This window comes from Puma concolor, chromosome D1 (genome assembly GCF_028749965.1).
Source record: "Puma concolor isolate L17-30 chromosome D1, mPumCon1.1.hap2, whole genome shotgun sequence".
Lineage (NCBI taxonomy): Eukaryota > Metazoa > Chordata > Mammalia > Carnivora > Felidae > Puma > Puma concolor.
Genome location: NC_141676.1, coordinates 11,477,295 through 11,491,856, shown reverse-complemented (window position 1 = coordinate 11,491,856; position 14,562 = coordinate 11,477,295). Strand labels below are relative to the sequence as shown.

Below are 14,562 nucleotides of genomic sequence, written 5' to 3'. Positions count from 1 at the left end.
AGAGAGGGAGACACAGAATCGGAAACAGGCTCCAGACTCTGAGCCATCAGCCCAGAGCCTGACGCGGGGCTCAAACTCACGGACCGCGAGATCGTGACCTGGCTGAAGTCAGACGCTTAACCGACTGCACCACCCAGGCGCCCCTCTAGGGACTTTTCAAGAGGGGTACAGGATATGTAAAATTATGCAACCATAAAAAAAAGGTCAAAAGAATTTAATAGCATGCTGATTTTGGTGCTTTGATTAATCACATCCATTGGAAACTCACTTTTTCATTTACTCTGAGGAACTCTAAACACACCATCTACTGGGGATATCTTCCTGAATTGTAGGCATCCCTGCCCACAAGGAAAATAACTGCAAAAATAACCCTTGAGACACTCCAGTCCTACAGCTCACATTCCTTTTGTTTTTAACGATACACCTCGTATTTTCCATTTTCTCCCTAGGTAGTTGAAGACGAAGAAACATAACACAATGGAGCAGGGAAATTACACCAGGGTGAAAGAATTTATTTTTCAAGGACTGACCCAGTCCCGAGAGTTAAGCTTGGCCTTATTTCTTATGTTATTTCTGGTGTACACATCAACTCTTCTGGGAAACCTCCTCATCATGGTCACTGTGACCTGCGAGTCCCGCCTTCACACGCCCATGTACTTCCTGCTCCGCAATCTCTCTGTCTTGGACATCTGCTTCTCCTCCATCACCGCTCCCAAGGTCCTCGTAGACCTCCTGTCAAGGACGAAGACCATCTCCTTCAATGGTTGCATCACTCAGATCTTCTTCTTCCACCTCCTCGGGGGGGCAGACATTTTTTCTCTCTCTGTCATGGCCTTCGACCGCTACATGGCCATCTCCAAGCCCCTGCACTACGTGACCATCATGAGCAGGGGGAGATGCACTGCCCTCATCGTGGCCTCCTGGGTGGGGGGCTTTGTCCACTCCATCGTGCAGATTTCCCTGTTGCTGCCCCTCCCCTTCTGTGGACCCAGTGTTGTTGATGGCTTCTACTGTGACGTCCCCCAGGTCCTCAAACTCGCCTGCACCAGCACCTTTGCTCTTGAGGTCTTAATGATTTCCAACAATGGCTTAATCTCTACACTATGGTTTGTCTTCCTCCTTGTGTCCTACACAGTCATCTTGACGATGCTGAGGTCTCACGCCGGGGAGGGAAGAAAGAAAGCCATCTCCACCTGCACCGCCCACATCACTGTGGTGACCCTGCACTTTGTGCCCTGCATCTACGTCTACGCCCGGCCCTTCACTGCCCTTCCCATGGACAGAGCTGTCTCCATCACCTTCACGGTCATCATCCCGGTCCTGAACCCCATGATCTACACCCTCAGGAACCAAGAGATGAAGTCAGCCATGAAGAGACTGAGGAAAAGACTTGGACCTTCAGAAAAAGAATAGATGGCTATGAAGTCCAGATTGAGAGTCAGAACTGAAAAGTATTCTCTCACAACACAGTAGCAGACCCCAATCAATAAGACCATCTTGAGGCCAAAGTTTCCCCTGTGTCTTATAACAGCATCCTCTAATAAGAGTGTCCTGAAATGGCCTTCTCTGAAACGTTTTTTCTTGGTGAAATTGTCAATGACTTAGAGTCTTCAATCCACAAATTGGTCTCTATTCAAGAAACTCCAAAGCTTGCATCACCCAAACACCTCATTTTACAGGTGAGGAAATGAGGTCTGAGAGAAAGTGACTTCTCAGTTGTGGAGCTCTGGCTGTTGTTGCCCAACCAGTAATTAGCAAAATGATCTCCAGGGACCAGGAGTCAAGGCCAGAAAGCCCAGCCATCCCTCCCTTTGTGGAAATCATCTTCCATTGCCAACCTTGGAGGACCCAGGGTACATCTTTCTATGGAAACCTCTGGGTTTCCCTTGCAGAAGTTGAGGTAAGTTTTGTGTGTCGCCAAAGGTTTCCTAGCTAACTAATGGTGGAGGCAAGGCTGGATCTGAGTTATCTGACCCTCAGCTAAGTGCATGGTTCCCTACTCCTGCCTCCTCATACGGGATTTGATAGGGTCTGAAACAAGCCCATCCACAAACATCTCTCCTCTAGTGTAGTATTATGAAAGGTGTTTGCTTGTCTTCACCTGACCAAGGAGTAAATACCTGAGGGCTTCGGGCCCCTTTAAGAATTTCAACATCATTTCCAGCCATTCATTCCCAACCAACCCTCCAGAGAAAGGAATCCTATCCTGTGTGCATTGCTAGAATGTGCCTGACTCAAGTCCACAAGAAACAACGGCTTAAGGGGCGCCTGGGTGGCGCAGTCGGTTAAGCGTCCGACTTCAGCCAGGTCATGATCTCGCGGTCCGTAAGTTCGAGCCCCGCGTCGGGCTCTGGGCTGATGGCTCGGAGCCTGGAGCCTGGAGCCTGTTTCCGATTCTGTGTCTCCCTCTCTCTCTGCCCCTCCCCCGTTCATGCTCTGTCTCTCTCTGTCCCAAAAATAAATAAACGTTGAAAAAAAAAAAGAAACAACGGCTTAAGAATAAACTCAGGGGCACCTGGGCAATTTAGTCAGTTAAGCAGCCGACTTCAGCTCAGGTCATGATCTCATGGTTGGTGAGTTCGAGCCCCATGTCAGGCTCTGTGCTGACAGCATGGAGCCTGGAGCCTGCTTTGAATTCTGTGTTTCCCTCTCTCTCTGCCCCTCCCCTGCTAGTGCTCTGTCTCTCAGAAAATAAATAAACATAAAAAAATTTTTTTAAAGAATAAACTCAATTTGGGGTACTTGCATGGCTCAGTGGGTTAAGTGTCCCGATTTCGGCTGAGGTCATTATCTCACGGTTTGTGGGTTCAAGCCCTGTGTCAGGCTCTGTACTAACAGAGCCTGGAGCCTATTTCAGTTGATTTCTCCCTCTCTCTGCCCCTCCCCTGCTCTCTCTCTCTGTCTTTCCCAAAAATAAATAAACATTAAAAAAAAGAAGAAGAAGAAACTCATTTTTCATTATCCAGACCTCCTTTTTAAGAGAATAGAAAACAATATTTTGTTTGAGTTCGTCTCCTGGAAACCTATTAAGTTTGTCAAGTAAAGAGATGAAGTTGGTGGTCAACTAGAATTTGGGTTGCATTTGGATCCCAGGCTTCTCTCCCATGCGATCTCTGATGGATGCATGAAGTAAAAGAAGTAAAGAGCCATTTGCGCTGCGCGATTCCAAGAAAAACACAAGGGAAGCCTGCCAAAATATAGCCCATCCCAAACATCTCTAACACTGCCTAGTATTCCTCCCTGGTGCTGGCTTGAAATCCCTGCTCTTAGAATATTTCCTAAGATAGACACAGTTCATGGGGGACAAGCTAGATAGAATGCCACCACTTCCGGAGTTAATTACGTCTCCGGATGGCCATAGCAATCTGCTGGTCTTGACGGTGGGGAGGGGGCATCTCTGAGTCTATTTTCAGGGGTATGCCTCTGGGGATTCATTTCAGATGGTTTGTTGGATTAGTCAAAGGCGCCAGGTGTCCTCCGAGGGTAGAGGAGATGTAGAACTGGAAAGCTGCAGTGGGTGGACGTGATGGGGTGACTCCAAGTCCAAAGGTAGCCCAAGAGACCCAGGTGCAGGAGGGTGGAACACTTCAGCACAGCAAAGCAAGGCAAACACTGGTAACAAAATCCCCACGTGCTTATGCCAGATCCTGGACTCATGGCTGTTTCACCAAAGCTGGAAGATCTTTTTTATTTTTTTTTTATTTTTAAATTTTTTTTTTCAACGTTTTTATTTATTTTTGGGACAGAGAGAGACACGGAGCATGAACGGGGGAGGGGCAGAGAGAGAGGGAGACACAGAATCGGAAACAGGCTCCAGGCTCTGAGCCATCCGCCCAGAGCCCGACGCGGGACTCAAACTCACGGACCGCGAGATCGTGACCTGGCTGAAGTCGGACGCTTAACCGACTGCGCCACCCAGGCGCCCCTGGAAGATCTTTTTTAAAAGATCTACATTTGCTTCTTTGGGGTGGTTGTTACTTCCTGCCTAGAATTAAAACCATTCACCTCACTTTTGACCTCAGCCTTGACTTTTGTATCGAATTACCCATGTTACAAAAACAGCAAGAACAATTCAAACTTCCTTTTGAACCAGAATACAGAATCACATTCTGCCCTCACCAGTGTGTTCTTTTATCAACAGTAGCAGATATTTTCTTCCTTGTAAATTACTTTAAATTTTTTTTTTCATTAGTATTACTTGGGGCACCTAGGTGGCTCAGGCGGTTAAGCGTCGGACCCTTGATTCCACTTCAAGTCATGATTTTGCAGTTCATGAGTTCAAGCATCGGGTTCCACGCTGACAGTGCGGAAGCTGCTGGGGATTCTCTCTCTCTGCCCCTCCCCCGTTTTCTCTCTCTCTCTCTCTCTTTCTCTCTCTCTCAAAATAAATAAATAAACATTAAAAAAATAATAATAAAATAGAAAGTTTTATTATTCAAGTATGGTTGACATACAATGTTCTATTAGTTTCAGGTGCACACGTAGTGATTCAACAACTCTGTACATTAACCAGCAGTGCTCAACACAGTAAGTGTAGTCACCACCTGTCACCATACAAAGTTATCACAATATTACTGACTATATTCCCGATGCTGTACTTTTCATCTCCGTGACTTACTTATTCTATAACTGGAAGTTTGTACCCCTTAATCCCCTTCATCTACTTTGTTCATCCTCCTACCCCCCCTTATAAATCACTTTGTTTACAAAAAAATCATGTTTTTCTTAAAACTTAAACTTCCTTTCTTCATACACTCTTTTAGCATTTCATCTTTAAGAGGTAAATAATGAATTGAGGATTCACGAGACAAAAAAAAATATGTGTGTGTCCTGTATATACACATGTATGCTTACATATAGGCTGCTTAGAACAGGAAAAAAAAAATATATATATATATATATATATAGCATGTCAATTTTAAAACACACACACACGCTTACTTTTAAGAGAAAATTAATTGATTATGGCATTCCCAAAAGACTATGGTACTTTAGAAGTGCCTGGGTGGCTCAATTGGTTAAGTATCTGACTTCAGCTCAGGTCATGATCTCACAGTTCATGGGTTTGAGCCCTGTGTTGGGCTTTGTGTTGACAGCTCAGAGCCTGAAGCCTGTGTCTACCTCCTTTTCTGTCCCTCCCCTGCTCATGCTCTCTCTCTCTCTCTCTCTCAACTAAATAAACATTTAAAAATTTTTTTACAAAAACACTGTGGTACTTTACAGACAAGTAGTATCGATTAAAATCCATTTCCCAAGCAAATATGTTTCTTCTCCTTTAAGGTGATGAGAATGTCTTGTTGGACAACAATCTTTTAACATATGGATTCTAATACAAGATTTTTTTTTTTTTTTTACAGAGAGAGTGCATGTGCAAACGGGGAAGAGGGGCAAGGAGGTAGAGAGAGAGGGAGAGGGAGAGACGGAGACAGGAAATCTTAAGCAGGCTCCATCCACGCTCAGCGTGGAGCCAGACGTGGGGCTCAATCCCTTGACTTTGGGATCATGACTTGAGCTGAATTCAAGTCGGGTGTTCAACCAACTGAGCCACCCAGGCACCCCTCTAATACAAGATATTTAAGTTTTTGCTAAATTGTTCAATATCTCCCACATTAGGAAGCTGTATTTCTGAGAAAGCTCCTCTTCAATCAGGACTAGGGTCTACAAAGCAAAATGTTTTGTAATTTCCTTACCTCTAAAGGGAGCCATTCCCCTTCCATGATTCTGCCTTTGGCAGACAGAACTTAACTGAAATTTTTTACTTCCAGAGATGAAGTAATGCATCTTATCGCATGCATTTTCTTTCCTCCAATTTCAGATCTTTCTTTGAGACAAACGACTTTGCACATGAACTCACACACAGATCAAGAGAAGCCACTCTGTAGATGTTTCCCAGAAGTACATCCACTGTAGTCCTCAGGGATCCACAGATCACAGTTGGAAGCCTCTGCGAGGGCAGCCAATGTGCTCCTGAGCCAGTGGTTCCCAAACCTCAGCGGGCACAGAATCATCTAGCCGTTTACTTAAAATGTAAAGTCCCAGGCACCAGTGAAGAGATCAATAGTCTTCCTGGATACCAGGAATCCACATCCTTTTTCCGGTGGTCCTGGTGTGAGGGGCCTGTGTTTCACCGCACTTTGACAGCACTGCTCCAGGTCAGTGTTTTTCTTGTCTTGTCTTTTTTTAATTGTCTTCTTTATTTTTTTTTAAGTTTATTTATTTATTTTTAAGAGAGACACTGTGTGAGCAGGATAAGGGCAGAGAGAGAAGGAGAGAGAGAATTCCAAGCAGGCTCCCTACTGTCAGTGCAGCGCCCGATGCGGGGCTTGATCCCAGGAACCGTGAGATCATGACCTGAGACGAAACCAAGAGGCAAATGCTTAACCGACTGAGCCCCCCAGGTGCCCCCCCAGGTCAGTGTTTTTCAAACTGCAGAAACTCTAAGGGGTGTGAGTCGTTAATAGGTCTGCGCGTGCACTTTTTTTTTTAATTAAATTGAATAGTTTAGGGTAGAATAAAAGGCACAGAATTCTTCAAATAATAATAATAAAGCATCATTTCCTGAAACCTTTATTTCAGGCCATTTCATTCCTGAAACCTTTATTTCACTCTACTTGAGTATAGTGGTCTTGATGTAAATAAAACGTATTTCTTAGCACGTGCTCCAGTGAAAAGAGCTTGAAAACCACTGGGCACGTATGAAGCCCCCCAGACCATCAGGTCCAGTTACCAAACCCTCAGACCCATTAATATGGAACAGCGTGCCTGTGCTCCGCTCTGCTCCCTTCACTACCCCTGTGCAGTGTCAGCACGCAGGGGACGGGTGACAGCCACTAAAAGGAGCCACGTTCTAAATCCTGAAGGTCAGTGGGCCTATCTGAATAACCCGGGAGATGCCAGCAGGCTGAAAGTCCAAGAAAATAGGGGACAGTGGGGCTCCCAAAGGACTGAGGGCTTTCAAGTTTTCACCCAGCATCACGTCTTGCACAACGTCATGGCACTGAAAAATCACATCATAAAACCACGTGCCTTTGAGAAAGAACTGAGGTCAAAGGCAACGTGCACCTTTGCTAAAGACATGAACATTTGCACCAAGCCATTCTATTTATTTATTTATTTATTTATTTATTTATTTATTTATTTTAAGAAAGAGAGGGGCAGAGAGAGAAGGAGACAGAGAATCTCGAGCAGGTTCCACGCTATCAGCACAGAACCCACCTCGGTTTCCGTCTCACGAACCTTGAGACCATGACCTGAGCCGAAATCGAGAGTCGGACGCTTAGAGGACTGAGCCCCCCCCAGGCGCCCCTCCCATGTGGCTTCTTTCACTTAGCAAAACGCTTTTGAAATGTATCCACGTTGTTGCGTACATCGGAAGTTCATTCCATTTTCTCGCTAAGGGCTTTTCAGTGGCATGGCTGTGCCACCATTTGCTTACCTATTCGCCGGTCAAGTCTATTCGGTTTGGTTCCAGTGTGGGGATTATGACTAAAGCTGCTATGAACATTTACACATCCAACTTTGTGTAAATGGGTGCTTTCATGGCCCTTGGGTAAATACCTACGAGTAAGATTGCTGGTAAAATGGTAAGTGTGGGGGCGCTGGGGGGCTCGGTAGGGGAGGGCCTTCTCCTCTTCAGCACCACCTGCTGAACAATCTCATGGCACTGAAAGTTAGAACGTGACCTTATTTGGAGACGGTTTTATAGAGGTAATTGCACTACGGCGAGGCCATTAGGATGGGCCCTAGTCCCGTATTACTGATGCTCTTATGAAAAGGGGAAGCAGAGGACAGACCATATGAAAAGACAAAGGAAGAAGACTGAGCCCCTAAAAGGCAAGAAGAGAGGTCAGTAAATGCAGAGCTCATGCTCTGAGCACTTAGCATTTTCTGAAAATACCCTGGTGGGGGGGGGTGGGGGGGGCACCTGGGTGGCCCAGTTGGGGACTTCAGCTCAGGACATGATCTCGCAGTTCGTGAGTTTGAGCCCCACATCGGGCTCTCTACTGTCAGCTCAGAGCCTGGAGCCTGCTTCGGATTCTGTCTCCCCTCTCTCTGCCCCTTCCCTGCTTGCTCTCTGACTCTCTCAAAAATAAATAAACATTTAATAAAAAATTAAAACGTCCCTATGGGAAAACCATACTGTTCTACCTAAACTTACCAGACTTACCTGCCAAATCATAATGATGATGATGATGATGGTAGATGACATTTGCTAAGTGTTTACCCCATGCATGTCATTTGAAATACTTATGTACAGGGGCATCTGGGGGGCTCAGTCAGTTGAGCCACTGACTCTTGATTTCAGCTCAGGTCATGATCCCACTAACCCTGAGCTGGGCTCTGCACTGAGTGTGGAGCCTGCTTGGGATTCTCTCTCTCTCTCTCTCTCTCTGTCTCCCTTTGCCTCTCTCTCTGTCTCTAAAAATAATAAATAAATAAATAAATAAATAAATAAATAAATAAATACATAAAATGTTTCACATACAGTAATTTACTCAATCTTCTTGAGAATCTCACCTGAGCTTTATCTGCATTTTACAGAGGAGGAAACTATGACAGAGCAGTTAAGCAACCAAGCCAGTGTCACACAGCACAGACAGGTTATGTACTGTGCCACAGTCACACAACCAAGAGCGACAGAACCGGGAACTGAAGCCACAGTTTGGCTCTGGAGTCCACAGGCTGAGCTTCTATAGTCTGCACTACGCCACCCAAAGCTATGCCCTTTGTGAGAAGGGAAGGAGCCCAGCCGATGCAACACAGAAAAGCGGAAGGAAGGTGGCTTGATGAGCCCAATGAGTACCAGAAGGGAAGCCGACATCAGCAGAACTCCTGGAAAGTTCTAAGGACAGGATGTTAAGGAACTTGAAGCTAGAAACAGGCAGAACCAGTCTGATTTTTGAAAACTATGTGATTTTTACCAAGTTGACTGATTTACACACCCCAATCCTCCAGAGTGATTTATAAAATCCCTCTATAGGGGTCTAATGTCCCTGTCTCATGGTTTATCCAGTGTCTTAGTCTGTTCAGGCTACTGTAACAAAAATATCACAGACTGGGTGGCTTAGAAGCAGCAGAAACCCATCTCACAGTTCTGGAGGCTGGGAAGACCAAGGTCAAAGAACTAGCAGATTTGGTGTCTGGTGAGAATGCCACACCCTTGTTGATAGATCACTGCCTTCTTGCTGTCCTACATGGCAGAGGGGGTGAGGGAACTTTCTGGCATCTCTCTTAAAAGGGCACTAATCCCACATAAGGTTTTATACTCAGGACCTTCCAAAGCCCCCCCCCCCCCCCCCCAGCCTTCACCCTCAGGATTAGCTTTCAACATATGAGCTTTGGGGCATCACAAACATTCAGACCACAGCACTAGTTATAGAGATTTCAAAAGGACCAACGATGTAACAGATAAATTTTAAGGAAATAATAATCTGGAGAAAATATAGCATCACTTTTGGAATATACTCTCAGAATGGGGAAGCACTTTCCAGGCAAGAAATTTTAAAGCCCCGCCCCTCAAAAATAAATAAAAAAGAGGATAATGAATTTGACTACATTAACCGTTTTAAATGGCTGCATAGCACAAAGTAGCAAAAATAAAATTAAGAGGCAAACAGCAAGTCTGGGAAATACATTTGCAAACATATCTAAATCTATAGTTATAAAAAGCACCAAAAGATCAGTAAGAAAACCTTAACAATACAATAGAAAACTGTACAAAAGGATTGAACAGATTGCAGGATGGAAGGAAGGGAGGAAGGGAAAAAGGAAGATAGGGAGGAAAGAGAATGGGTTTTTAAGCATATGAAAAAATATTCAACCTTACTCTGATAAAAGACACGTAAATTGAGACATTTTCCCCTTTCAAAAGGCAGAGAGACCCAAAAGCCCGTTAATACTTTTTATTTAAGAGAGACTGAGATGAAGCAAAGCACGCTAACGTTGGTGGGAATATAATATTGTCCAAGCTCTTTGGAGGTGAAAGCATTCATAGAAATATAACATACATATGCCTGGCAATTCCTTTTCTAAAACAAAAAGGCACTACTCTGCCTGCCTCGGTTGGTACCCTGTTCTGTCCCTGGCCAGTGTGACCCTGGGCAATCACCCTCTCTATGCTTCTTCTTCGTCTCCCAAATGGGTTAGATCATAACACAATCATCCTGAGTATCCCCTGAGTCAACTGAGTCTCCTGCCTAACCACGTAGGAAACGCCTAGTCAAGATTTTGCTATTATTACTCTTTATGTTGATCTACCCCCAAAACCAATCAACAAGGAAATCCACCACAGCATTGTAAGATGGACCACAGGTTAATTGTTCATCAAATACCACAGACTAAACAATTATGGTACATCCAAACGCTGGAAGTCAAAGATCGAGCAGACTTAAGAACGACATAGTAAGATTTCCAGAATAGTGTTGGGTTGAGGGGAGCAGTACCAATCGTATGCTATCTTTTGGACAAAAATCCGAAGTGGCTAATAAAGGAAATACACGTCTACACTGGAGAGTGCAAAGAATAGCTCGGAAGGGTCACAAAAGAAACCCCCAGCAGTTGAAAGGCAGGAGGTATCCAAGAGAAAGCTGGACACGAGTTAAAGGGAACAGCACAGACTCTAATCAGTAATATACTATGGCAAGAGGGAAAAGTGTCCAGCGTCAACTGCACTCACCTTCGATTTGTACATGAGGGGACCGGGAGGCGAGTGATGGCAGCTCAGTAGACCCAGGGAGCGAAAATTACAAAAATCTGGAAGCAGGTGGAGTTGGTCCCTGAAAACCTCATGTGGGTTTGCTAAACTGGTTCTTAACTCTAAGGAAGTCAGGCTCCTACCTTCCCACAGAGGCTGAAACACAGGGGCCCTGTGTCAGGCGTTGGCTGGAACCAACAGTAAATTGTTTGGCCAGTCTTCTCAGCACTGTAAGTGGACCTAGGGTCACCTTAGGATGCTGCTAGAAACTCAGCGTTGTTGTTTGTTCAAGTCTTCCTAGGCCGGGGTTGACAGGCCTCACTGACAGGAGGGCTCAGGGGAGCTGGGCTAGAGTTTGGTGAAGGAGACAAGCTTTGTGAGAGGGGCACATCACTGTAAGACACGTGGAGCTCTTTGAAATCTTTAACATGTGCATGTAATTTTTCAAAAAGATTTTTAATTTCAATAAACAATGAGGTCAGTGGAGTTGGTGTTGATCAACAAAAGAAGGAGGTGGCCCTCCGGGTATCCCCCCACGGAGCGGTGACCGCCACCTTTAAAGGTGGCGGAGGAGCAGGTGGGCCCAGGACTCCTGCCCAGCCACCGGGAGGCAGGACTGCGGTCGGGAAGGCGCAGGCGCCGAGGCGCGCTGCGCCCGGAGCCTCGCCCGGCGGCCTGCACCTCTCCAGAGGCGCCACCCGGGGGCAGCCGCGGCGGCCGATCTGCGCAGGCGCCCACCGGACCGGAGCCCGCGCGGCCTGGCTCAACGCCAAGTCCCGGCGGAACCGCGGCGTCTCTCGCTTCCCGGAGTAAAACTCAAGATCTGGCTGACAAAGCAAAACCTGAAAACATCGCTAAAAGGGAAGATGACAGCTTCATGGTTCCACTGGGGCTCGAACCCAGGACCTTCTGCGCGTAAAGCAGATGTGCTAACCGCTACACTATGGAACCGCGCGCTGCAATGGCTCTCCAGGGTGAAATAAGTGCACATAAAGACCTTTCTCTTTCCAGTGTGGGAGGAGACTGAGACTTGATGCCCAGCGACCGCTTACGGAGAGGAACTATCAGAAGGATGTCGGGCTGCCAAGCGCAGCTCCCACCCACGCTTCTCCTCGGCTGCACGGGCTCCGCCACTTCTCCGAGAAGGAAGGCGCGGCCGGACCCGCGGCGGGTGTCCCGGGGCAGACGTTGCGCCTGCCTTGATGTAAGCAGCGCGGAAGGGCCCAGCTGCCTGGCTCTGTGGCGCAATGGATAGCGCATTGGACTTCTAGACAGATGGAGGCATTCAAAGGTTGTGGGTTCGAGTCCCACCAGAGTCGCTTTTGTTTTGGGAAGTGAAGAAAAAACCCACCTTAACACCTTTAAAATTCCCCATCTCACTCGCGTACTATGAAAAGGAAGGAAACTCATTCCAACTCCCTGTGGTGTCTTCTCGTGTGAAGTTGTTGGGAGACCTGTCACCCGAGTCTTCCCAGTCGCCTTCAGGGGACCCCAGGGTTTCCGGTGACTGGAGGCGGAGAAATTGGCACGACCTGGTAAGTTTCGGAGATTTTTTTCGCCCTCACATTGTCCTTTTACATCTCAATCCAAATTTTTAATTGTTTGGATACCTCCATAACTCTATATTGTTCAAGTTGACTAAAAGTAAGCGCGAGCTTGTAGCGTACCAGAATGGCCGAGTGGTTAAGGCGTTGGACTTAAGATCCAATGGATTTATATCCTCGTGGGTTCGAACCCCACTTCTGGTAACAGCTCTTCTGCTTTTCCAAACACGAACTCATTCTTCGAGTTTCCCCAGGGCTTTCAAGATGGTAAACAAACAGTAAGGACCCTCTGTGTGTTTTCAATCTTATTAGGCTGAGAGACTATGATGGAATCAGAGTAACCAAGACGGCCGGAATGGTTACATGACAATGACCTCTTATTCTGAGGGTTGGTATTTTTGCCAGACACGGAAAGTGTAGCAGCAAATTCAGAATTGATGGTTTGGAAAACTGAAAGAAAGGGTCTGTGTAAAACTGTACTACGTTGGGATGGGGGAGTAAAAACGTTCACCCTGTGAAATTAGTCGACAGTTATTTCTTAAGATCCTTCTGTATGCCAAGTGCTGTTCTAAACGCCGGGGTTAAGGGAATGCAAAAAATTTTGGAAAAGGAAAAGTAAAAAAGAAAGGTAACAAAAAAGACAAGGTCCTCACCAACAAGATCCCTGTCCAGCGGCACTTGCATCACAGAGTGACAGAGGAAAGAGATGGTTTATAAACAAGCAAATAAACAGAATTTCAGATGGAAATAAGCGCTGTCAAGTAAATAAAACAGGGAGGCCCAATAGAGTGGCATAGAACTTTCTCAGGGCAGAGTTACTCCACTTGTGGAAATCATTCACCTTGACAGGAAGGTTCTCCCCCTCTCTCTACCAATCAAAAACTCCCAAGAACTCCCAAAATCTGCTCTCCAAATCTTCACTAAAACCTTCCCGTGACCCATGACTCTCATTCATTCCACAACAGGTTTTGAGAGCTTGATCTATGCCAGCCACTGACCAGGCACCGGGGACACATGGGAACTCTCTGCCTCCCAGCAGAAACATTGGAGGAGGGAAGACTGACCCAATTAGACAGGTGTTGAAGGTAGGTTGTGGTGAGTGCAGCAGGAGTGACAGCCTCAGAGGCCCCCAGCACGTGTAACCCGTAACCCGATCTGGAGAGGATCAAGCGGGGGATCTCTGGACAAGTCCTCATCCCTGTCTTTAAAGTTCAGAGGGAACTTCCCAAACCAACGGAACTTGGAAAGTGGGGAGAGGATGGCATTTCAAGACTGGGGGGTTGGGGAGGACGGAAGGGAGTGGAAAAAAGCATTGCAGCTGTTAAATGACATGTAAACAGCTCCGGCTTCAGTGAACCCTCTCTATGCTGAGTAGTCCGGTTTCACACTGTTAACTCTTGAGGACATACAGTTTGAGACTTGGGTTCTCAGTGTTTGGTACCTGTCGATCTAGTCTTGTCTCAGGAGAGCAGGAAGCAGATTTTCCCGCTCTCTCACACTCAGCACTGTACTGAGTGGGCCCTGTGAACAGAGCCCTGTTGTAAGAAGCTGAGGTTAGGCCAAAGGCTAAGCCCCCCAGGACTGACTTCCTAGCACAGGCAGCTCCTCTCCTGGGGGGTATGGGGGGGGGGCCGAAGCTGGTTTTGGTTTTCTTGGTAGAATCTAGACTTGTCATCTGATTCTTAGGGATCCACATCCTCATTTGTGAACACTACCTTATCCATTTGTGGTTTTTCAATAGAGCGATTCCCCTCCCAAACCATGAGACGTGGAGGGACTCCCTCTCATCCTCTCCTCCCCCCCCCCCCATTCTGGGAAGAAAATTTGTGCTTTTACCCTTTCTCTGCTGGGATCTGTAGAAAACACAGGATCAAGGATGCCTGGATTTGAAGGGCTCCCTGTGTGATCCCAGAAGGATGGAATAATTTAGCAGATTACATTTTTTTCATTTATTTTATTATGAAAAGAATGCATTTTTTTACTCCAATAACACAGATGTACCCAAAGGAAATGGTGAGAGCATCCTCTTACAAAATGTAGCCATTTTTATTGAACTGTCTTCTATCCTTAAACATCTCATGTATAGGTAAACCCCAAATATACAAAATGTGTGATTAAAGAATGTATATTCATATACAGATCCTTTATTTTTTTTCCCCACAAATATTATCCCATACATATTGTATAGCACCTTGTGTTTTTGTTTAACATAACATGGATATCTTTCCATAACAGGTTACCTTAAACATTGCTCCTACTTCCTGATACATTTCATTCCTGATACGTTCCTGATCATACGCATTTCCTAAAAGAATGCAAGCCTCA

The 14,562-nt window shown here is 46.0% G+C and overlaps 1 protein-coding gene, 1 long non-coding RNA gene and 3 other non-coding genes across 5 annotated transcripts; 4 read left to right on the top strand and 1 right to left on the bottom strand.

Annotated features, from left to right (window-relative positions):
- Positions 1-477: 477 nt before the first annotated feature.
- On the top strand, positions 478-1,413 carry LOC112852046 (olfactory receptor 4D9-like). Its single transcript, XM_025915523.2, has one exon. The coding sequence runs from the start codon at positions 478-480 to the stop codon at positions 1,411-1,413; it is 936 nt and encodes a 311-aa protein (XP_025771308.2).
- Positions 1,414-11,460: 10,047 nt separating this feature from the next.
- On the top strand, positions 11,461-14,375 carry LOC147576446 (uncharacterized). Its single transcript, XR_015240808.1, has 2 exons — positions 11,461-12,228; positions 13,203-14,375. It is a non-coding gene; the product is annotated as an uncharacterized LOC147576446 (long non-coding RNA).
- TRNAV-UAC (transfer RNA valine (anticodon UAC)) lies at positions 11,572-11,644 on the bottom strand. Its single transcript has one exon. It is a non-coding gene; the product is annotated as a tRNA-Val (tRNA).
- On the top strand, positions 11,927-12,012 carry TRNAR-UCU (transfer RNA arginine (anticodon UCU)). Its single transcript is given in 2 exon segments — positions 11,927-11,963; positions 11,977-12,012. It is a non-coding gene; the product is annotated as a tRNA-Arg (tRNA).
- TRNAL-UAA (transfer RNA leucine (anticodon UAA)) lies at positions 12,359-12,441 on the top strand. Its single transcript has one exon. It is a non-coding gene; the product is annotated as a tRNA-Leu (tRNA).
- Positions 14,376-14,562: the final 187 nt, after the last annotated feature.